Below are 24,597 nucleotides of genomic sequence, written 5' to 3' on the forward strand. Positions count from 1 at the left end.
ACTGCAATTTTCCATCAAAAGTATAAAAAAGCATTTAAAAAAATAGAGCTGTCTATTTTTCAGATTTCACATCTCAAAAAATCATGTTAAAAAAGCTGAAAAGAGACATACCCAAAAATAAGTAAATAAATAACGAAATTTCAAGAAAAATAAATAAACAATGAATAATACAAAACGGAAAAAATAGAAACCAAAAATAGAAATTCTAAAAATAAAACAAGATTACTATAAAATAAATAAATAAATAAAAACCTAAAATTTCAAGATCAAGTCAAGAAATCTCCAGAAAAGACAGATCCAATCTGTAAAAGGAAAAAAAAAAACGCCATGATTTTCCAAAATCCCATTCACGTAAGCATAAACAGAAAAAACTAAAAGATTTTTTAAAAAAAAAACATGATTTGAAAAGGAGAGCCTAATTTCAAAACCCTAAGTTGCTACCGCTTCTTCAACTAATTGATTTTAAGAACTTACCAACTGAGACCATTCCATGACGATCTGCGACGTGATGGAGGAAGAGAAGCCGAAGGGATTTTCGGCTACAAATAGCCTCCTCCGCCTCTCCTTCCACATCTTTCGATATTGCTCCTCCTCTGTAGATCCATGGAAAATCCACAAAACTAGGTGGATAGAGATAGATAAAGAGGGGAATCGTGGGTGGAGAGAGAAATTGAGAGATGGAGGGAGGGAGAGGAGAGGGAGGGGATTAGGACGAGAGAGAGAGAGAGAGATACAGAGAGGATAGAAAGGATTAGGGCAAGAGACAGAGCGCGTTGACGCTCCTCGAGCTCTGAGTTATACGAACGGTTCAAAGGAGATCAAAGTTAAATGGGCCTCACAATGATATATTTATCATATCTACATCATTCATCAATTTGGAGAGATCATTTTAGATCCTGATCCCAAAACTGAGAAATTTACAATGCTCAAGTGGACCACACCACAAATAGCAGTGGGGCAATGATTCTCACCATTAAAACATTCGTAGGGCCCACCATAACATTTACTTTCCATCCAATCTGTTCATAAGGTCACAAAGACCTGGATGAAGAGAAAAAACAAATATCATATTGATCCAAAAATTTTGTGACCCTCAAAAGGGTTTCAATGGAAGGCGTTCAATCTTCCACTGCTTTTTACAGTGTGGTCCACTTGATTTTTAGATCCATCTAATTTTTCTTCTCAAGCCTTATGTCCAACTCACCAAGTGTACAGACGGTTTGGATACAACTCATACCTCATGATGGGACCCACAGAACTTGGTGACGTCAACAAAGAGCTATGTTGCTGGTGTGTGTACAACTGCCAATGGGCTATGCACAGAAGTGCTCTATGCACAAGAGACTGACAGTTCAGTCAGCTGCTCATGGGGCCCACTGTGATGTATGTTATTTATCCACTCCATCCATCCATTTCTACGGTTCATTTTAGCGCATGATACCAAAAAGGAGGTAGATCAAAGCTCTGAATGGAACACACCATGTATCAATGGTAGACACTTAAATCTCTAATGTTTTTTACGGCGTGGTTCACTTGGGCCTTTCACCTGCCTCATTTTTTAGCTCACGCCTTAAAATGAGCTTTTAAAATTGATGGACAACTTAGATAAAACAAACATATGGTGGTGGGCCTCATAGACCACGTTTTTTGTAGTGCATTCGCAACAAAAGTTAACCTTATAGTTTTTGCCGACAGTTTATTATGATTCGCTGACGGCTAAAAGCCGTCGGTAAAACCATTACACGACCACCACCATTGGTCATGTTTTTGGTAGTGGGATCTTCAATTCATTGGGAGATCTCCCCTCCTCCATTCACGGCCTGCTGTTCCTAGACAGAGTGGGCCTAGGCAACCTTCAGGGAGCCTAACTCTTTTTTCTTTCAGCTTTCTTCCTAGCTTTACGATAGGTGGGCCTGCTTCATTTTGTCAGTGGGCCTGCCCAAAATTACCATTCTGTATATGTTTTCTTCTTGCAATGGAAAGTTTCTTATTAAAAAGAAAAAGGGGTATAGGCCACAACATTCTTCAGCAACGAGCTCAGCAAGGCCGGGAATCTCTAGATGAGAATTCATGGCCTCTTCACCAACCTTCTCTCGAACCAGATCCCATGCTTCCTCTCAAGGCATTCGACTTTGATCTTTTTGTCAGCATCCATGTAGCCGCACACATCCTCAAATCGGGTCGTGAAAAGAACCTTGCTCTAGTTATGGCTGCTTTGATGAGGAATTCCAACCATCTCCAAATCTAGCCGCTACCATATAGTCTAGCAGTACAGTACAATGTATTTCATCTTGCTCAAGGCCTTGTGTCCGTAGCCTGTCTCTCTTTGCTTATATCTTCTTTCCAGGACTAACCTAGCCTATTTCCATGTCGTTTTGAATGCTTCCCACATTTACTTCTTTAGACACCACCACCCAGATCACCACATTGAAACAATGGCTTATTTCATTTTTAAACTTTTTCAAGAGTGTGGTCTTGCCAACACCCCCATTCTATACATTCCCACGAATCACACACTATCTTCTCCGAGGCAGCCACGAACCTTCTCTAACATCAAAGTCCATGCTTAGAGCTAAAGTGCTCTTCCACAACATTTGACAGGGGTCTCTCTGCCACTCATCATTATACATATTCGGCGAGTGATTAGGTGAGATCCTTGAATTCAATTATATACTGTTTAATCATATCTGCCTATTTCAGCACTTGAAGTCAAAGTTGATCGGTTTAAATCGAGCTATTGTATCAATTCTGGCACACCGGGGCACCACACATGACATTAAAGAAACCTACTACCAACATATCTTCCGATGAATTGAAAAGTATGAGAAGAAAATTTTCAATGGCTCTCATCTTTTTCTTTTTTCTTTTTTCTTTTTATAAATTTACGAAATCATGCAACCAGCTGAGATGTTCGTAACAGCAAGCAGGAAAAAAACACAAAAGGCAATTGGCAAGGGAGTCATGACACGTAATTTTCCACGTAGTTTTGTCCCACTTATGTAATTTCAAAGTAATTTGTGACTACGTGTCATCAGTCACACTGTTCCAGAGTATCAAAGTTTAAATGCACACAATTGCATTTTTGCCTTTGTTATGAATCAGGATCCAACGTGTCTCCCCCCACTTTCTTTTTTTAAATCAGAAAATCCTTTTATAATGGATGATTCGGGGAGGCCCCTCGATTTGGGCCCACCTATCATCAAAAGCTACGGAAACCAGGAAAACAGAAAACAGAAAAAGCAGTTAGTCCATACGCAGGTTGCCCGCCCTACTTTGTCCAAGAACATGACGTAGAACGCGTCACAAATATGCCCCTAGCATGGCCGGACCAAAAGAAGGTGGATTGTCAATTGACCGTAAATTTTGATTCGGGTATCATTACGAGGCACCTGACTGAGTATCAAGAACCGAAGCAGGACAAGTTCTTTTGAAGTGGAGGAGACTGATGTAGAGTGGGTCGCGGACACTTTCATGTCCAAGATGGATCAGAGAAGGCCCGATCAGAGGGAGAAGTTATCAAGACCATCGGAACCTTAAAATAGGCTTATCTCGCAAACTGAAATGATGTACTAGACATATCATATATGATTTTGGGGTAGGACGAGCTACTTTAGCCAACCAACCTAGTTATGTCAAGTTATCCACACCAAATTTGTGAGATTCGATCATATCGATGGTCGAATTCTATGTTTATTTCCATTTTTTTATTTATAGCAGGTGTCCTATGTGGCTTAACCATGTTATTCTCCTAATTTTTCTAACCACTTTTCATGTTGGACACAACTCCTAAAGCCCAATGGATGAAGAGTTATAATCAAACTAAAACTTACTAAAATAATCTCGTCCAAAATCATATATGATACGTCGAGTAACTCATTCCGATTTACGAGATATGCCTATTTTAAGATTCTGACGATCTTGATGACTTCAGCCTCCGATCGGGCCTTCTCTAATCCATCTTGGACATGAAGGTGTCTGCGATCTGCTCTACATCAAAACAGGACGCCATGAATCTTCGGGGGGAGGTCTCCCCTCAATCGGTAAAGACAGTTTGCTTGGCCATCAGTCCCCAGCTGAGCTAGCCCATCTGCAGGGGAGTTGGCCTCCCTAGGAGCGTGGGCCAAATTCACTTCCATACTGTGCATGAGAGACTTGATCATAGCCCTCTAATACCACATGGACCACGAGACTGAGGATTGGGTAGAGAGGGTTAATCATATACTTGTTGCACGCAATCTGGGCAGCCTCGAGAGCTTCATTGGACACATTCTCTTTCTCCCAGCTGACAAGATGGATGCAGAAGAGCATGGTCAGAGTGTAGAACAAGCCCAAAATAGTTCAGATTTCATCAGATGTGGTGCCTGCATGAATCCTTCCAAGATCTGGTCAAAGACACCTGGAAATTTGAAGTTATGGGTGATCCTTTCCAGGTTCTTATCAGCAAATTGAAGAACCTTAAGTCAGCCCTAAAGGCCTGGAACTGGAACACGTTTAGGAACATTTTCCAAAATCTAAAGCAAGCTAAATGCGACCTGGTTGTTGCTGAGTCTGTTGTGCAACGGTCCACTGACGCAGGCTCTCTCCTTCAACTCCAACATGCCAAAAACAGATTGGCCTAGCAGGAACGATATGAGGAAATCTTTTGGAAGCAGAAATCAAGGAATCATTGGCTCAAAGAGGGAGACTGAAACACTAAATTCTTTCACTCCTTTGTAACGGACAGTGCCAGAAGATCCCATATTGACAAAATCAAGTAGGCGGATAATACTATTCTTACTGATCTTAGCGCTATCAAGAGTGTGACGGTCAGCTTCTTCTCGACTCTATTACAGCCTAAGCCTCATTCTTCTTCTCCCAACAACATCCTAGACGTCATCCCGCCCTCCGTGTCAAAGGACGACAACAGGTATCTTCTCCTTGACCCTTCCATGGAAGAGGTCCATGCGGCAGCCAAGGCCATCCCTACAATTAGTGCTCTCGGCCTAGATGGCTTTTTGGGGGCTTTTTTTCACCATTGCTGGGATATTGTGGGCCAGGACATACGGGAGGCGGTCCATTTCCTCTTTCATGGGAATCCTCTCCCAAGGGCCCTCTCGGCGACCCTTCTTTGCCTCATTCCTAAAACAGCTGCTCTAGTAAAATTTTCCAATTTTCGCCCCATCAGCCTTTGTAACTGTATATACAAGATTTTTGCAAAAGTTATTACTAATAGGCTGGGAAGTATTCTTCCAAAAATCATTTCTACTGAACAGGGCGCCTTCGTCAAAGGGCGATCCATTACAGAGAATTGTGCCTTGGCACAAGAGATCTTCAGAGATATGAACAGGAAGGTTAGGGGAGGGAACATCTTAATCAAATTAGATATGGAGAAGGCATATGACAAGCTGGATTGGAATTTTCTGAACGGAGTCCTGACTAGATTTGGTTTTAACAGTACATGGATTCAACTTGTTGAGAGGTGCTGGAATAATTATTCCTAGTTTTCCATTCTTATCAATGAAGAACCTACATGTTTCTTCAAGTCATCCCAAGGCCTACGCCAGGGCGATCCTCTTTCTCCGGGGTTTTTCATCATTGTGGCAGAAGTTTTAGGCAAAGGTTTTAGACGCCTGATTGACTCGAGGACCTGCAGCCCCTTCCAGTCTCGTAGGGACTGCCCCATCATCTCCCATTTGTTATATGCAAACGATACGGTCTTACTTGCCAACAGCTCATCCAAATGTCTTTGGAAAATCTCGGCTTTCCTGGCTCTCTACCAAGACTCCTCAGGCCAGAAAATCAACGCCCAGAAGAGTGTCTTCTTCATCTCCTCAGGCCAATCGGCTGCACGAGTAAGGGCAGCCCAACGCATCTTATGCTTCAATGTGGGAACCCCATCATCCCCCCCCCCCCTTTCTCTTACTTGGGGATCCTAATTTTCAAAGGTAGGACTCACAGGGCCTATTTCCAACAGATCCTAGATAAGTTTGTTAGCAGAATTTTGAGTTGCAAAAGCCGCATCCTGTCCCAAGCAGGGCACCTTACGTTGATATACCATGTTCTGTCTAGCATTTCAGTCCACACAATGGCGGCTGCTGATATTCCTGCATGACTTTTTGCTGATCTGGATAGAGCTATGGCTGATTTCTTCTGGGGCTGGGAAGGAAGTCGTTAGCATTGCCACTGGGCCATGCCTAAGAAGGAAGGTGGGCTAGGCATTAAGAGCTACAGCAGTGTGATGAAGGCTTTCAGAGCTAAAATGGCCTAGACCGCTTTTTGCAGTGGGCCGGGTAGTTGTTGGTCAGCGTTTATGACCAGGAAATATGCAGCTGATGTTTCTGACCCAGGGCCGATCAACAAATCCCCTGCTGCGTCCCCTATTTGGAAGAAAATCTATCGTTTGTTCCCCTTTATTACTGTTAACTCTCGCTGGATCATTGGCATGGGAGAGTGCAGTTTCTGGTTAGACGATTGGACTGGGCTGGGTCCACTTAGCAAATGGGTGTTGGCCACCCCTCCTTCTCTTCAGGCGCAGGTGCGTGAGTGGCTGGGCCCAAGCGGGTGGCTGGATCCCTCTTTTGCTTGGAGTTTTCTTCCTCCCATGGTGATCGACCACGTCGTGGACGAAGGGTTTTACACGTCCTCATCTGCTGACTGTCAGGCCTGGACGAAGTCCTACAGTGGGGATTTCACCATTGCTACAACTTGGAGGGCCTCACGGCCGAATGGGGAGGCTGTTGCTTGGTCCAAATGGGTCTGGCACCCAAGCCTCCTGCTTAAGATATCGCTACTCTCCTGAAAGATCTTCAAGAAAGTGGTCCCGATTTACTCAAAAATTCAGGCAAAAGGTATCTCGCTGGTGTCCAGATGAAACCTTTGACCGCCGAGTTGTGAAACTGCCGACCACGTCTTCTCCTCTAGTGCGCTGGCTGCGACGGTTTAGGACCACTTCGTTGGCCTTTTTAGCATTCCACATCGGCAGCTGCTTTCGGCCATTGGGAGAGCTTCCCTGTGGTGGACATATGCAGCCTCGACAGACCGCCTTCTCACTCTTAGAGGTCTCACACCACCCCTTATTTTCTAGGAAATATGGCTGGCTAGAAACGTTGCGCGCTTGGATGGGGTGTTAATCTCATCCCAGACAGTGATTTCCAAGGTGTCTCGCTGGATTCACAGGCTTGCGCCCCTTCTCCCTCTTCCTTCGACGGTTCGTATTTCCTCTGCCTCAGGCCTGGATGGTTTGGGCCTCTCCGACAATGCCTCTCGTCCAAGAAAGGTTAGTATGATCAAATGGACTCGGCCCCCTTCTGGTTAGATTAAAGTGAATGTTGATGGGTCGGCCCTGGGCAACCCGAGTAGCTCTGGAGGTGGTGGGGTGGGAAGGAACAACGAGGAAGATTTTATTTTTGCTTTCTCCACGGGCTATGGTTTTGGCATGAGTGGAAGGGCCGAAGCGAAAGCTATCTAGGAAGGCCTGTCCATATGCAGAGACCTTGGCTTCAACAAGATAGAATTGGTGAGTGACTCTAAGGAGGTGGTGGATGCGCTTCTCAATCAGGAGGCGACCTCTTGGGCCCTTTGGTATTGGTGGACTAGAATTAGGGCGGTCATGGCTAGCATATATATCTCCATCTCCTTCGCCCCTAGAGAAACTAACACAGTGGCTGACGGTTTGGCCCGCCAAGGTAGTAGCAGCCAATCTCACCAGCTTTTCCGTTCTATCTTTGAGCTCCCCGCCATCATCAAGGGTCTTCTCTTCCTAGACAAGCTGGGTCTCGGTTATTTGCGTGAGTTGTAGTGGCCGTTGTGGCCTCGTGTTTATAGTTGGGCCTGCTCCTTTTTTTGTTGGCAGGCCCTCTCATACAATGTACAGCTCTCAATCATTTTTAGATGAAAAAAAGAGTAGCAGTTATAAACTAAAATTTATAATTAAAAAAAAAAAAAAAAAAAAAGAAGATGGACGCAGAAGGGGAACTCATCTACGCCCTTCCTTTTCATGCCCACATTGTATATCCTGATCTTGGGTTCAGGTACCCCATGGCAGTATCTTGATTTTGGGTAGGGCTTGTTCTTGACTTGCAGGTAGCATCTAGCCGGCCTTCGACCATAGATGCTTCTAACCAGCCTTCAAAAGATGGAAGATTGGTAGAAGTTCTTCTGTTGCCTCGCCGCCTTCGTTGGATATTAACAGCTTGTTTTGGTGCCACTTAAAAGAGTATATCTCAATTTATTAATGGTATTATGCATCAGAGATTCTGATTACTGGCTATCGAGATTATTTTTAATGATTACCAAAAAAACATGATCTCTAATACATAATTATGATCAATCAAAATGAGATGAACTAATTTTTAATTAGTGGCACTCAAACAGGCCTCAATAATTAGAACTAAGAGAACAAATACTAACTCACATGGTCGCATTTCTTTTCATTTCCTTTTCAGATACAAGATTCAAACGGTCCGGTTACATTGCTCACTCGTATACAGTCCGCGTTTCACCAACACTCAGATCACGGCAGGTTCGAGTGCTTGTGTGGGTGGGTGTGTGAGCAAAATAAATAAATAAATAAAAGAAACTTATATATATTCAAACAAAGACATGGTGGTTTTATTGAAAAAGAGTACGCAAGCCCATCCTCGAAGAAGTGCACGTGGTGGCAGCCCATACGATCCCACAACTCTTTCTCACGTACGATGTCCATTGCAAGATTATCACTTACGATCCTCTTTAGAAGATTATCCTTCTTCCTTCGGAGACTGAGTGGAAGGTTCTTTAGCCGGGTTCACTAGATTCCAACCATACGATCCCACAACTCTTTCTCACGTACGATGTCCATTGCAAGATTATCACTTACGATCCTCTTTAGAAAATTATCCTTCTTCCTTCGGAGACTGAGTGGAAGGTTCTTTAGCTTTGGGCAATAATGCACATCCACCTTCACCAAGGAAGGGAAAGACAATGCATCATTACAAATTCCTGTTAATTCAGGTAAGTCACGGAGATACAGAATTTTGAAACTTCTTAGGCATTCCTCCCCAACCTTTATCCCAACATCACTTGTACTTATTACTTTTTTTAGTCATTCGCAGTGTTGTATCATGATTTCTTCAAGATTTTGAAGTTGTAGAATCCATGTGACATCCTTCAGACTGTGACAAAAATTAATTTCGATGTAGCGAAGGTTTTGGATGCATCCCCCAACTCGGACGATATTCGAGTTAACAAGTTCTGAAAGGCTGAGACGCTCTAGGCTCGAAACTGAAATATCATCTTCTTTCATCACATCTGCACCAATCGTCATCTTTTTCATCTCTATGCATCGATGAATTTTAAGATCTCTTAGACTCCCCATTGCACTGAAAGTCGATGATAGTTGGGTGGAGGTCATGCCTTGGCAATTTTTTATGGTTAGAGCCCGTGTCAGCTTCAGCAACATGTGAGAATTGAGCAACCTTTTAAGATCAGGTACACTTCCTATGGTGATTTCAAGATGGCTCAAGCATTTCAACTCTTCCATCTCTGTTATCCCTTCTATTTCTTCCCAATTACCAAAGCTATCCAACAGTTTTAACACTTTCAACCTAGAAAGCCTTGATATTGTCAGAGGAGGGATTCTGCGAAGAAATCCAGTATACCCCACATCCAGGTGCTTCAGTTTTGAGAGATCTCCTATCTCTTTAGGTAAGCTTCCGAGCCATGAATGGGACAGACTGAGATATTGCAACTCAACCAAGTTACCTATCTCAGGTGGGATTTCTTTTATTTGATTATTTGACATATCCAACACTCTAAGATGAGCCATGAATTGAAAAAATCCATTGGTGATCTTTGCCAAATCCCTATTCCATTGGAGCATCAAGGTTAAGAGATTGGGGCACCTAGGCGTCTCTGTTATTTCTTTAATTCCATTCTTCATTAGAGATATCCTTTCTTCCTCTGTCCACCTTTCGACAGCTGGTGCCTTGTTCAATCCAACTCCCGCTTGCACTAGAAACTTGTTCTTCTTCTTCCCACATTCGGAAGATATCCATAAAGCCAGTTAACGTATCACGTCGTGCATCTTCACCTCTGTTTCCTCATGAAAACCACTCTCCAAAAGGCATGCAAGCTTTAGGGTTCCAATAAGATCATGACCCTTGTTACGAGCTTCATCAAGATCATCATCCCACCCATCTAAGAATCCTGCCCCAATCCAGTAATCTATTAGACTTTCTTTGCTAATGGCATAGTCCTCGGGAAACAGTGAACAGTATAGGAAGCATGATTTGATTGTGTCGCCACCAAGATTATCATAACTGAATTTCAGATGGAAAAGGACTTCATCTTCCATACCTGATATCTCAGACGGCGACCTTCTGAGAGCCGTTATTGCATGCTTCCACTCCTGGGGTGTCTTTTTGCTCGCCATCGCCCGCCCAATTGTGATGAGTGCAAGGGGTAGACCACCGCATTCTTTTGCAACAACCTCAGCAAGGCCCGGAATCTCTCGATGAGAATTCAAGGCCTCTTCACCAACCTTCTCTCGAAACAGATCCCATCCTTCCTTCCACGTGAGGCATTTGACTTTGGCCTTCTTGTCAGCATCCATGTGACCACACACATCCTCAGATCGTGTGGTGAAGACAACCTTGCTCTTGTTTTGGCTGTTTGGTCGAGGAATTCCAACCATCTCGAGATCCAGCTGCAATCATATATCATCTAGCAGTAGCGTGAATTTCATATTGCTCAAGGCCTTGTGAATGTCGGTTGCCCTTCTCTCATTGCTTGTATTTTCTTGCCAGGACAAACCTAGCCTATTTCCGATGTCATTTTGAATCCTTGCTACATTTACTTCTTTAGATACCACTACCCAAATCACCACATTGAAACCATGGGTTGTTTTATTGTTAATCTTTCTCAAGAGTGTCGTCTTGCCCACACCCCCCATTCCATTTATCCCCACGACTCCCTCACTATCTTCTCTGAGGTAGCCTCGAACCTCCTCCAACGTCAAGTCCATGCCTAGAGCTGAAGTGCTTGGCTGCGCTTCCACAACATCTGGAGGAGGCATCTCCGCCACTATATCGAATGAATCACCTTTGTTCTTCAAATCAGCTACATCTGTCAGCTTCTCCGCCGCCCTCTTGCTCAGCTTGTAGCCAGACCAACAATTCGGACGACAGTTACCAAGACACCTCATTTGCTTATAACCTTCCTCCATCTCATTCACTTCTCGTTGGATGGCTTATACGCTTTCTAGCCACCGTTTCACATGGCTCTTGCGTTCCAGCAGCTGCCTTTCAGCAACATCAACCTTTGTCTTCACGTCGTCCCTTACACGTATCAATTCGTTCATGGCATTCTTGAGGGAGTCGATGTTTTCTCGGAGCTTGACGGCATATCGTATGCGTTGAGCGATGGGATCCAAGAGGCGAGAAACGATGTGGATGACCGGGCTGATGAAATCCATGGCCTTGGAGCACAGAATGAGATTGGTAGGAAGTATAGAAGAGGAATAGACGTGTAAATGAACTCTATTGGAGTGCCGCTAGGGTCTTCTTACACATGCACAAGAAACAAACGGCTAAAAGATAGTCAAAATCGTGAGTTCAGATTGGGGCCATAACCCAAAATTTACTTGGATCCTTTCCATTGGATTGGTGGCCATCAAAATGGATGGTTACGCTGAAAAATAGTCAATAGTATCCGTTAATTACCGTTTATATCGTTAGCAGCTATGCCCATCTACAGTGAAGTCAACAATTTGGACGGTCTGGATTGATTTTTATGTCTATCCCGTGTATACCACAACCTTGTACTCCTTCAGCTGTTCCTTTTAACTACACAATAGCATCGAAATCAGTGGAAACTTATACGATGAATAAACAGGACCGTCCACATGCTGACCTCTGCCTATGATAGCCCACAGCTCAAAAAACCACAGGAACACGACATCTTCACCATCCGTGGAAGATATCAATGTAACTGCAGTACAGATTTAGTATTTACCTTGTCCACCTGCATCAAATCAGTTCCCCTTTGTCAATTGGCTTTGGCTGTCACAACACGACTTCGTAAAAATACTGAGAGAGTGGCTGGTTGACCGCAATAAAAAACAGGTGGGCCGGCACAATACTTTGTAGAAATATTAATAGAGAGTGACTGGATGACTGTAATAAAAAAACAAGTGGGCCGGGTACAATACTTTGTAGAAATATTGATACAGTGGCTGGATAACTGCAATTAAAAAAAAAAAAAAAAAACCAAGTGGGCAGGTGGGTCGGTACAATACTTCAAAAAATATTGATAGAGAGTGATTGGATGACTGCAATAAAAATAAGTAGGCCGGCACAATACTTGATAGAAATATTGACAGAGAGTGACTGGATGACCGGAAAAAAATAAAAGAGGTGGGCCGGCACAATACCTTGTAGAAAAATTAACTGAGTAGTTGGATGACGGCAAAAAAAAAAAGGCCCAAGAAGGCCGGTACAATATTCTAGTAGAAATAATCAATCGCTAGAAGGAGGGCTTGAACCTCCGACCTTGTGGTTAACAGCCACACGCTCTAACCAACTGAGCTATTCCAGCTTGCTGACACTTTTAATTAGTGGCATTATTCTAGTGAAACTGACATGCAACTTGAACGATTAGGATTGATGTACATGTATTGTACATGTACCATAATAGCATGGGACTGCACAGATGATTTTACTCCGTCAGTGCATCAACCTACTGAGAATTCAAGGTAGACGGATGATAAAGCAGACGCGAATTGGGTACTACCCCCGACTGTCCAGAGCTCGGCAAAGGCAGGTCCTCCGAGGAGCCACCATGACGTATGGGTTTCATCCACACTGTTCATCCCTTTTTCCATGTTCTTTTAGTTTATAAGCCAAAAAATGAGGCAGATATAAGCCTCAAGTGGACCACATAGTGGAAGTTCTTAAGGAGGTGTGGAAGTTTTGAATCAGCTGCTATTTGTGTTTTCTCTTCATCCGGGTCTATGTGACCTTATTGAACACGGGTTGGATGGCCATCATGATGTTCCCTAAGAAGGCTTCAATGGTGGTCATCGTTATTAAAGCTGCTTCCTGTGGTGTTGATTTGGAAAAATGATAGGGCATAATGGAAGGGTGGTGTGGATAAAACCTATGAATCACGATGGTCCCTCAGAGGCCCGTCTCGGCCGAGCTGGGACAAGGGGCAGTAACCTCATGTAGGATGTGACGCGTATACATTTCTAGCACAACTGAGCTAGAAGAAGGCCAACAGAAAACAAAAGTAATCCATCGTATCCAAGCTGAGTCCTACTATAGCATGATGTAATTGAGTTCCAGGACTATTCAAATGAAAAATATTTTATTTTTTTTTCAATAGAGAGAAATTACTGTTTAAAGTGTGAACCATAAATTACGCATAACTTTTGATTGGGGTATCATTATAAGATGCAGAACATATGGATTTGGAGTAGAACAGGTTATTTGGTATGAACCAACCCATGTATATAGTTGGTTGTATCTATCTGTTTTGTGAGAAAACACATGTTTTCAGCTCAAAATAGAATTTTAGAATTTTTTTTTTACTATTTTTAGTAAAATTCTATCATATTTCCCTATATTTGGTCTTAAATTTTCATCTTTTTTAAATTTTACTTGTAATCATTCTACGACTCATCTAATAAGGTTTGTTGATACTTTCTATTTTTAGCAAATTAGGCTTTAGATGAGTATTACTATTTTGGGTAGATTCTATTAAAGTTAGAATTTTACTATTTTTTATAATTATAAATTTTAGTTTATTTTTTCTTTATTAAGGGTGTAATTAAGAAAAAATACTCACCACATTATTTAATAAAAAAATATTTAAGCGGTATGTTGTTCTTTTTCTCTTATAGATTCAAAAAACTATCTCGTGGATTCAAGGCCGTTACTACTTGAGAGAAACGATGATCTTTCTCATTATTATTTCATGCTATAGCCTATGTCATAAATAGAAGCGGATATGTCTACTAAGTTAGTATACTTGGTATACTGATTATTACTCAGTACATTAAGCATACTGAGTAAACCATGTCATCCACTACGCTAAGATGTGGAAGTCACAAAAATGCTTGGATTTACGACGGACTTCGTTCGTCGCAAAAGAAGTAGTGGTCTTGCTTCAGAATTTTTTCACCAAACAACCTAAGTGACATTATTCAAATGTGCTTTCTAGCCTTTATATTATGATTTTGATGCGTATAGATATTCCGTGTTTTACAATCGACACATTTGAATGGTCTTATCTACCTTCATATTATAATTTTGACGTGTATAGATATGCTATCAGGTGCAATAGATTCATAAAATAACAAATGTAAATACTATTTTTAATTTTGGGAGAAATTTTATTAATGGATTGCCCAAGTGAATAGATAGATGTGATTCATATATGTTTTTGATGTATATAGATATTGTACGAGTTTTGACAATCCATGCATTTGAACGCTTGTATATGCATTTATATTATGATTTTGATGTGTATAGTCTATAGATATGCTATCTGGTGTAATAGATTCAAAAAGATAATTATAAAAGCTTTTATTTTTGCAAAAATTTTGATGATGGACCAAATCCGTCACTACTTTCAGATGTTTTAAATCAACAAGTTGGTCCGTTACTCATCCGATGAGTAGCGATGGACCATATCCTTCGTAAAATTTTAGAACACTCAACGGAGTTCTGCCAAAGTTTTGCGATGGAGATTTTAAGTTTTACGATGGAGATAATCCATTGTTTTTTCTGATGGATCAGATCTGTCAAATATTTTCGACGGACCATATCAATGGTTGAGGATTTATGTATGACAACAAAATTCGATGGACCATACGACGGACTATGTCTGTCATTAACAGCGATTTATGGAAACTTGTTCATTGTTTTTTTCTTTTTCTTTTCTTTTTTCTTTTTTTTTTTTTTTTTTGCAATTTTGGCATAGTGCTATGCCGTCCATCCATTTTACAAGATCATTTAAGGTCACTGAACCCGAAATTGAACCATACACAACTCTCAAGTGAATCACACCACAATTGTAGGAATTGAACGCCTTTTACTTGCCAATGAAAACTTCTTGGGAAACAAATGTTTTGAATCCAGCAAATATTTGTGTTTTTCCTTCATATTTATTCATGTTACCTTATGAATAGGTTGGATGGTTTTTTTTTAAAAAAAAATTTTTAAAAAAACATCAATGTGGACCCTGAGAATGTTTCAACAGTGGATATCAGTCTCCACTGTTTCCTTCGTTGTGGTCTAATTGAGCTTTAGATATTCTTCCATTTTGAACCCATGAACTAAAAGGATACGTTAAAAAAATAAATAAATAAAATAAAAATCACTGGAAAGCTTGGATAAGACGTATACATCCACGGTGAGTCCCATAGAGTTACTCAGTATGCTAGTACGCGGAGGCTCTTCTTATTTGCCCTAGGAAAGTGGGGATAATGACACCCACCGTTGAAACCTTCCTAGGGCCAAACCATCACCCACATTGCTGGTTTGGAAGGGCGTGGATTGGGTATCACCTCCACCAGGACCTAGCTATGGACGGAAGGTCCTATCGGAGGATTTGTGAAGCCCACCATGACGTAGATGTTTTATCCATTCATCCATCCATTTTGACAGATCATTTTAGTGCATGTACTCAAAAAGGAAGCAGGTTTAATGCTCAAGTGGATCACACCACAGGAAGCAGAGGATTGAATTCCTACCGTTCGTTGAGAACTTCCTAAAGCCCACTGTGATGTTTATTTGCCATCCGACCTATTGGTAAGGTTACGTGGACTTGTATGAAGTTTATTTGCCATCCGAGTATTAATAAGGTTACGTAGACTTATATGAAGGGAAAAAATATCAGCTTGATCCAAAATTTTTATGCCCTCAGAGAAATTTTCCAAAGGTCAACTTTCAATACCCGCTAGTTCTTGTGGTGTGGTCCACTTGAGCCTTTAATCTGCCTCTTTTTTTAGATCATCCCCTATAATAATATGTTAAAATTGATGAACGACGTTGATAAAACATATACATTATGGTGGGCCAAAAAGAGACCTTAGACCGTCCATCTCCAACTAGGTCTTGGTGGGAGTAGGGGTGTACAGGAACCGAGCTAGCAGTTAGCTTGCTCCACTCGACTCAAAAAAGCTCGATTCGACTAGGTTCGAAGTTGAGTTCGAGCCGGGTCGAGCTGATTTTTTGAGCTCGAAAATGAGTTTGAGCTGGCCCCAACTCGACTCGACTCGGATCTAACCCAGCTCGAATCGAACTCGGATCGAACCAATTCAGTGACTCGGTTACTTTGATATTGGTGTTGCTCACCAAGTGTTTGATGAAATGACTCAACGAAGTGTGGCTGGTGGCAAGAAAAGTATGTATATGAAACAAATACAATTTTTATTTTTTTATTTTTTATGTTGCTTAGAAGGTATTTGATAAAATACCTGAATAATCTTTGCTTCTGTTTTACAAACAATGAGATTTTGAAGGTGCAGTCCAGGTGTTTGTGAAAATGCCACACAGAAAAACTTGGCTAAATCTTAGCTCGAACTCAGCCCGAACTAGTCCGAGCTGCTGACCGAACTGAGTCAAGCTGGCCAGTCGGGCTTGAGGACCGAGCCGAGACGAGTTCGAGCTGAGGTCAACTAGTGGCCCAGCCAAGTCGAGCTGAGGCCAGCTCGACTTGGTTTGGCTCGATGTACACCCCTAGGTGGGAGTAGTACCCAATGGGCGCCCGTCCCAGAAGGGATTGCTTACAGAGTAACTCATATCGCTGCATACCGAGTAAACTCTGTGGCGCCCACCATGATGTATGTATTTTATCCACTCTGCCCATCCATTTTACTAGATAATTTTATGTCTTGAGCCTAGAAATGAAGCATATCCATACATAGTTCAAGTGGACCACACCACTGACGCAAGGATGAACATGATGAGGATAACTACTTCGAATCCACGGAGCTTCTCTGGATTCCTCACAGAGACTTCTTGAATCTACGAGGAAAAAAGCAGAAAATAGAAATAAATTCTAATAAATTCAAAATTGATTAATTGATGAATAAAAATGAGTTCACAACCCTTTAAATAGGAGTACCAAGCAATAGGAAAGAAATCATAATCAAACTACAACTCAAACTCCTAGAATCCGCGACTTATTATAAATAGTAAACTTACTATTTATAAACGGTCGTGATGTCTACTAGTGCGCAAGGTTTTCGCCCAAAAATAGTAAGTGTCCTATTCAGCTTCACCAAACTATTCTCCTAATTATTCTAAGCTCTTCTCACGTTGGGCGCAACTCCTAAAGCCTGACAGATGAAGAGTTATAATCAAACTAAAACTTACTATTTATAGTAAAAACGAAATTAAAACAGGAAAACGACCGTTGATTCAGGGATTTTTCACAATTCCAGGCTGCTTAACTCAACATAGCAGGGTTGGTTGGCTAAAGTAGCTCGTTCTACCCCAAAATCATATATTTTACGTCAAATAACTCATTCCGGATTGCAAGATACGCCCGATCTAAGGTCCGACGGTCTGGATCACTTCTGTCATCGACCGGGCCTTTTATGATCCATCTTGGCCATGAAATTATCCACGACCCGCTCTACATCAACCACACAAAACCATGTGAACTTAACATCTAGTGTTGAAATTTTCTTAGAGGCCACGAAAGTTTTGGATCAAGTTGATATTTGTGGGTTCTCTTTAATTATCCGTGTACGTGTGATCTTATAAATAAGTTGGATGACAAATAAACATCACTATGGGCCCCAAGAAAGCTTCAACGGTGTTTCAATGGTGGAAATCATTATTCCCACTATTTCCTATGGTGTGGTCCAGTGGAACTTTGGATATGTTTTAATTTTAGGCTTAACTCCTACCTGAGCAGGAAAAATGGATGGATGGCATAGATAAACCACATACATTCACGGTGGGACCACCAAAGTTTGCTCGGTACGGTAAAAGCTAGCCAAAGTCGTTGCTGGTTTCGGAAGCATATATCCTTATCTGCAGGAAGTTCTTATGATGGGAAGTTAGGTGGGGCCCACCATGATGTATGTGAGTAATCCATTCCGTCTACCTATTTTGTGAGTTCATTTTAGGACGTGACAAAAATTAACCGAATCCCATACCCAAGTGAGCTACATGAGAGGGAAATCTGGAAAAAGAAATTACTACAGTTGAAACTTTCCTCCCCTTTTTTTTTTTTCAAAAGAAAAGTCATGCCCCTGCATCTTTGATAAGAAAGAACAAATGTACAAGCTAGATTTTCGGGTGGGCTCCACACAAAAATAGTTGGGCCTCACCTATCAGTTGAAACCTTCCTATTGAAACCTTCCCGTTGAAACCTTCCTGGGCTCTCCGTTAATGTTTAGATGCCATCCAAACCATATATAAGGTCATTCCCACTAGGATGAACTGTAAATAAAAAAGGCTTATCTTAATACAAAACTTTTATAGCCATACAAATATTTCAACGGTGGTTGTTCAATCCCCATTGTTTCCTCTCATGTGTCCCACTTCAGTTTTGGATTTGGCTCTTTTTTTTTTCTCATCTCCTAAAATGAACTCTCATAATGGTTGAACAAGGTAAATTTTCACAAAGATCATGGTGGCCCCACTTCTTTTTCCACCAAAATTTGCATATGCTGGCCATCTCCCCCTTAGTTCTTCAAAAGTTGTGGCATCATTATGATTTATGTATCCCCCAAACTACCAACAAATGAAACTATATATCCCTCTCTCACTCAGTCTAAATTGTAATAAAAAAATCATCGTGGAGGGATTTGACCATGAATCCATTGATTGGTAATGGTCATTGATACTCGAAAAATCATCTTAGTTGTTCTAGCTCACATGATCTGAACGAGAAAGGAGATATGGTAGGCAATTGGTAAGCCGATAATCCTTAAGAAAGTGCTTCAAATCATTGCTATTTGACTCAGACCTGGTTTAAGTTCCAGCCAAGATAATTGAGAAAGATGGAACTAATTTGAACCGCTCACATCACATGATATATGTGGTATATCCACACCATCCATCCATTTTTCAAGGTCATTTCAAGGCACGGCCAAAATACAGGGCAGATCCAAATCTTAATTGGAGCACACCACAGGAAATGGAAGGAAATGAACACCTACCCTTGATAATTTCTTAGGGGGCCAAACTGATTAGATGGAAAAACAGAATTTTAGTGGGAGCTTTAATTTAGGTCTACGTCATTTAGTGAATAAGTTGGTAAGCAAAAAAGAAATTATAATGGGCCCTAGCATTTTTTAATGGTAGAATTTAATTGCTAATTTAACTCTTGTGGGGTCTAGCTGAGATTTGGATCTTTTTCCTTTTTGGCTCATGCCCTCAAATTATAATCTAAGAAGGATGGATGGCATAGATCAACCAAACCCATTATTCTGGGACCCACACTACACCGCAGAAGTGATTCGTAACTCTTACATAATTTATATATATATATATATATATATATATATATAAATATATATATATAAAATTAATTACAAGAGGCATAATAGTCTTTTTGAAATATCACTGACCGAATTATATGATTGCCATTAGTCAAAGTCAGAATGTGTGGGTTTTTTTTTGTTTTTTTTTCACTGTATTTGAAAACTTTTAATGGATTTAAGAGAATTTAAAAGTAGAATTTTTATTTAATTTTTTTTTAATTTTAAATCAATAACTCGTGTGAAAGTCAAAAATCAAAGGTGAGTGAGGATTATATTAAAGCATGATTATGGGAAAATATCTTGTATCTTGTGGTAGTTTAATTTAGAGAATATAGACCGTTCAAATCAATAGACCATCGCATGACGTGGGCCTGGAGGAGGTGGGAAGCACACTAGATTAACGTGCATGCAGATCCACCCTGTCCATCGGAGGTGTTGCCTCATCTTGACTCCGTCGTGCGTGGATTAAGTGCGTCCAGGGATTAGCTTAGTGGGAGAGTCCCTGACCGTTCGGCCCACCTCGGTGTACGGATTGTATATCCACACAATCCATCCGTTTTGCTTGATCAATTTAGGACGTGGGCCCAAAAGTGAAGCAGATCCAAATCTCAGGTGGACCACACCACAGGAGACAGTGGTGATTGGCCATTAAAAACTTTGTGGCCACAAAATTTTTGGATCAATCTGATATTTGTGTTTTCCCTTAACCTTTGTCTTTGTGACCTTATCAATAGGTTGGATGGCAAATAAACATTACGGTGAACCCTAGGAAGTTTTTAATTGTGGGCGTTTCAATGACCATTGTTTCCTTTGGTGCGGTCCACCTGAGATTTGTATATATCAGTTTCATTTTTGTTCAAGAATGAGCATGGAAATTGGATGGACGGTAAGGATATACAACACATACTTTGAGGTGACCTAGAGTCAAGGACTCACCCACCAACCTGTTTCCCCGGACTCACCTGATCCACGCCAGACTTGGGAACCCAAAAATCATAACAGTCCAATAACACAATTCGCTTGGCAGGGGAGAGTTGGGATCGTGTGACACACCTGATAAGTAGATAGGGATGATTTTTGCATTATGTGATCCTCATGGTGGGGCTAACCAATTGGAAGGGTTGGATTTCACATACGCTTAACAGGTTGGAAGTTATCATCTAGGTAGGTGCTTGTGGTCCAAACCGCTTGGAAGTGAGGCCTCCTTGAATATATTGTTCATTCTAGGAATAGAACAAGGTTTCCCAAGCCACAGGCATCTAAGAGATCCATTTACCACGCATGTGGCACATGTGTGTGTGATCTAAAGCCGTCCATCAAGTATGCCAGGCCTGGTAAACGCTCTTATTTGACCTAAACCAACTAAAAACCTAGATTTAAATACACGATGGATGCCCAATTGGATCCGGTTCAGGGTCTTTAAGAACGAGATCCCGATCCTTTCACATGTTCTTGGAAAATCCAATGTTCAGGACTCTCCAAGAACTTAGTGAAAGATTGCCTGTCTACTCAGTATTATATAGCATACCTTTGTGTGTTTTTGCAGTTCTTCCTAGTTTTAATGTAATCCATTTACCCAAAATAATAATAATAATAAATAAATAAATAAATAGGAACTTCACCTGTTGCTGCATATTTTCTATTCTTAACAGCTTGTATTCAAGCTAAATCATGGAGAAAGCCAACGTACATTGCTATACAACAAATAAGGATGGACACACATGTAAATGCATCTAAAACAACAAAAAACAGTTTGGAACGGAGGCTGCATCAAAACCCCCCCTCGTCCTGCACAATTGAACTGTGCAAGATGCTTTATTGTAGGTTAAAACTGCAGTCCCGAACGGTTTTGGGCTGCCTCAACATCTTATCTTGCCTATCTAGAATGCAGCATCCTCCTTTGGATTGCATTACCACAGACACTAATGGGCAATGCTGCCATCACAGACTGTATTTTTTCATGCCAGCAATGGCCACGATCAAGCGCTCACACATTTCTCCCACGTACCGTATCTTGAGCTGAAACTGCCTCCTCCATTCTGTTGAGCATATTCAGTGACAACCTTGCGGGCACAGATGTCCCAAGTCCTCGCCATTTCCCCCAATGACATGGGCTGCGAAAGGCCACGGAGTGATATACTGAACTTCAACCTAGCCTTGACTGACAGGTCTTCAAACTCCTTACTGTGTGGGCATACATGATTTAAATTCATGTCAGAAAGCAACAATATCAATGAAAATGTGTGGATGAAAGGGACCCACAAGTGAGAGATGGGAGGGGATTCATCACCATAAACGTGGCTGGCACACATGCAAGACCCACCTTCCATGAACATGCATCTCTCAAATATCAGGCCAGTTTATTCATCAGGTGAGCCACAGATGTATATTGAATATGGACAGCCAATCTATTTTACCAACCATCAATTTCCCTACAAGTGTGGCCCAGCAGATAAGTGGACCACCCTATTTATGGGGCCATGGCATATTCATAGCAGGTGCCACCTAATGAAATGCATGGATCTCACACAAGTGCAGCATAAAGAGGCTCCCCCCCTCACACGCACAAGTTCATCTACAGAATCATATGCAGGTTGGGAAAATGAATTCTGGAACCATTCCTACCTAAGTTCAACCGGAAACTTGTCTAAAAGCACAGGAGAGCAGTTTGGATAATTCGCAGGGACGATCAATCGCAGCGGCAGCACAGGGGACTGCATAAGCAAAGCACAGAATCAATACATCGTGTGGATATGTGCTTGTTGCACGTACAAGATTTGCAAAGCTCACCATTTGTGCTGAAGCATACTGCGACTTCAAGTTTGGACTGAGAGCCACCGCATTATAGGAACATTTGACGATGGCCCCTTCACCATCGGCTGCAATCAAGTCAACATCCTCATCGCTGATCTCCACCACAGTATCAATTAGCCTCTGGTTTATTTCCCTAATCTCCTCCAGCAGTGCGTGGCTAGCCTGCAACAGGAGATGGAAATACCATCTGTCAGCTTAGGAAGACAGATTGATGAGGCACAACCAAGATCTTTCTATAATGCAGCAGTAGCAGCATAGAAGCCACCTAACAGGAGAAAAGGATCCGAGATTTTTATCATGCCTCTCAGTTTTTAAGCCAACATGCATTGGCAGCAATTTACTTTCAAACAAATACAAGATAATGAGGCTGACTCTGGTCGGGCATGAGCGCTCACCGCCGAATAGTTTACACATGATGGGGAAGGGGTGAATCCAAACTATTCAAGTCTTCTCCATGGATGGCCTGCCATTGAAAATCACACCAAAAAGAAAATCCTAGCCTTCTACTTTTCCCAACGAATATTGACTAAGGTGAGGGTCATCCACTTATCAGACGTACATATTTCAAGGCCACATGGTTCATACAGCTAAGGTGAGGGTCGTCAACTTATCAGACCTACATGGAGTCTGGATCCATTAACCTACTTGTCATATATCAGGTATTTGGCAACAACACTCTTGCTGAACCATCAAGCTGGAGGCAAAACCTCCTCTAAGATGGTTGTCCACATGGTCTTTAGGAGGAACTATGGCTAAAAGAATATTTCCGGTCAAATAAAATCCAGAGAGTTTTGCAGCGAATGATGATAATCACCACTGAAAAGCACGTCTCACTAGGCAGCAACATCTCATGGATGAAATTCAAAAGTGAATGCCATACCTCAACCTTGTGCCTCTTGATCCTAGATGTTGCAGTTGACTCCAATTCAGATGTCTCAAGACTGTCCAACTGCTTGAAACTGTCATTTACACTACCAGCTGACGAAACCACATTTAAGGGCATGGCACTCGTTTGGCGCCTCATTTTCTTTGTTGCAGCGCTTCCATCTTGTGACATGAAGTTCCTTGCTTGCAGACGGCACTTTGTCATGGCCACCAAGTCCTCGCCCACAGCAGCTCTAGACCCATTACCAGGTGCTGATCCTGCTATCCTGTCGACCATACTCACAACGGAGCCAATGTCACTGACAGAGGAACAAAGCGCATTTGGGGACATTGATTTTACCTGAAAAGGTTGCAATACAGTTATGCTTTTATCATGACTCATGAAAGTTATGATGGAACAAATTGTATAATGCATGCCAAAATTAATGAACAGAAGCTATTTGAAATTGTCAGACTGATGTGGTTATCTACCTAAAGCAGAATTATGAATGTTTACAAGGGAATGGGTAAGCTTGAACAGCATCAATAAATGTTGTGGAACATCACATGGGTGACAACATTTCAAATCAGCTAAAGATGAAGACGCATTTTGTCCCCTCCCTCATCTTAATCCACTGTTCCATAGAAATAATGATGGTGTAAGGAGAGCACATCTTTTGTGATCCATTGTTAAATGGAAATATTAATGGTGCAACAAGTGCATCTCAGGTTTTGAAACTACAGCTATCCAAACTCAAATATTGTAGAGGTGATCCAAACTAATCCATGTATGAGAGTTTTGGGGAAGATATATTGCAAAAGGACAAGGGGGGAGTGATCATCTCTGTGAGTGTGGCCAATCATGGTAAATATATGCCATCTAATCCATGTATCAAACATGCTCCACTAGGATGAAGGGACGTCCTAAAGATCAGGCCATTTCAAAGAAGTATGTGCCGATAAGGGGGTGCACTCCAATGGTTACCACTTACCAGTACCACCGTAAGCTTATGCTGGTACAGTGTTTTAAATGGTATGTAGTGTATAGCGGAACAATCATCCATCTGTAGTGTGTAACCAATTTTGTCAAAAGCGATCGCATAATTACACAACCATCAGCATATGGCACATGCGATGGTCACATATGCCATATGCTGTATATGTGATTGCATATGCTCCAACGGTTAGAAATCCAACCATTGAAGCATATTTTTTTCCCCAGTGCTTTTGCCTATAAAACGGCACTCCCCCCTTGTCCATTTGCAATATATCTTCCCCAAAACTCTCATACACTCTCTTGCTCTCATCTAAATCATTCTAAAGCCCTCCAATCCCATACTTTCATTCACTCTTAATCTCTTTCATAATCTCTCTTTACTATATCACTTAAAGGCAAGATTAAGAAGCAAGAAGACAAGAATCACTACCTATTTTCTTCATTCTTCAAGAAGACAAGA

General features: G+C 41.5%; 1 protein-coding gene, 1 non-coding gene and 1 pseudogene across 4 annotated transcripts in view; all 3 read right to left on the reverse strand.

Moving 5' to 3' along the window:
- Positions 1 to 8,765: 8,765 nt before the first annotated feature.
- On the reverse strand, positions 8,766 to 11,471 carry LOC131224074 (disease resistance protein RPS2-like; annotated as a pseudogene).
- Positions 11,472 to 12,478: 1,007 nt separating this feature from the next.
- TRNAN-GUU (transfer RNA asparagine (anticodon GUU)) lies at positions 12,479 to 12,552 on the reverse strand. The gene has a single exon. It is a non-coding gene; the product is annotated as a tRNA-Asn (tRNA).
- Positions 12,553 to 21,134: 8,582 nt separating this feature from the next.
- Positions 21,135 to 24,597, reverse strand: part of LOC131223352 (mediator of RNA polymerase II transcription subunit 15a) — a 34,770-nt gene continuing 31,307 nt past the window's right edge. For all 3 annotated transcript variants that reach the window (XM_058218733.1, XM_058218734.1, XM_058218735.1), the window contains 4 exons: positions 23,157 to 23,501; positions 22,253 to 22,438; positions 22,088 to 22,176; positions 21,135 to 21,646 (listed from right to left, as the gene is read on the reverse strand). In XM_058218733.1, the coding sequence (XP_058074716.1) occupies positions 21,442 to 21,646; positions 22,088 to 22,176; positions 22,253 to 22,438; positions 23,157 to 23,501 (825 nt within the window). In that variant the 3' untranslated portion in view covers positions 21,135 to 21,441. The remainder of the gene's footprint in view (positions 21,647 to 22,087; positions 22,177 to 22,252; positions 22,439 to 23,156; positions 23,502 to 24,597) is intronic.

Source organism: Magnolia sinica, chromosome 13, assembly GCF_029962835.1.
Source record: "Magnolia sinica isolate HGM2019 chromosome 13, MsV1, whole genome shotgun sequence".
Taxonomy (NCBI): Eukaryota; Viridiplantae; Streptophyta; class Magnoliopsida; order Magnoliales; family Magnoliaceae; genus Magnolia; species Magnolia sinica.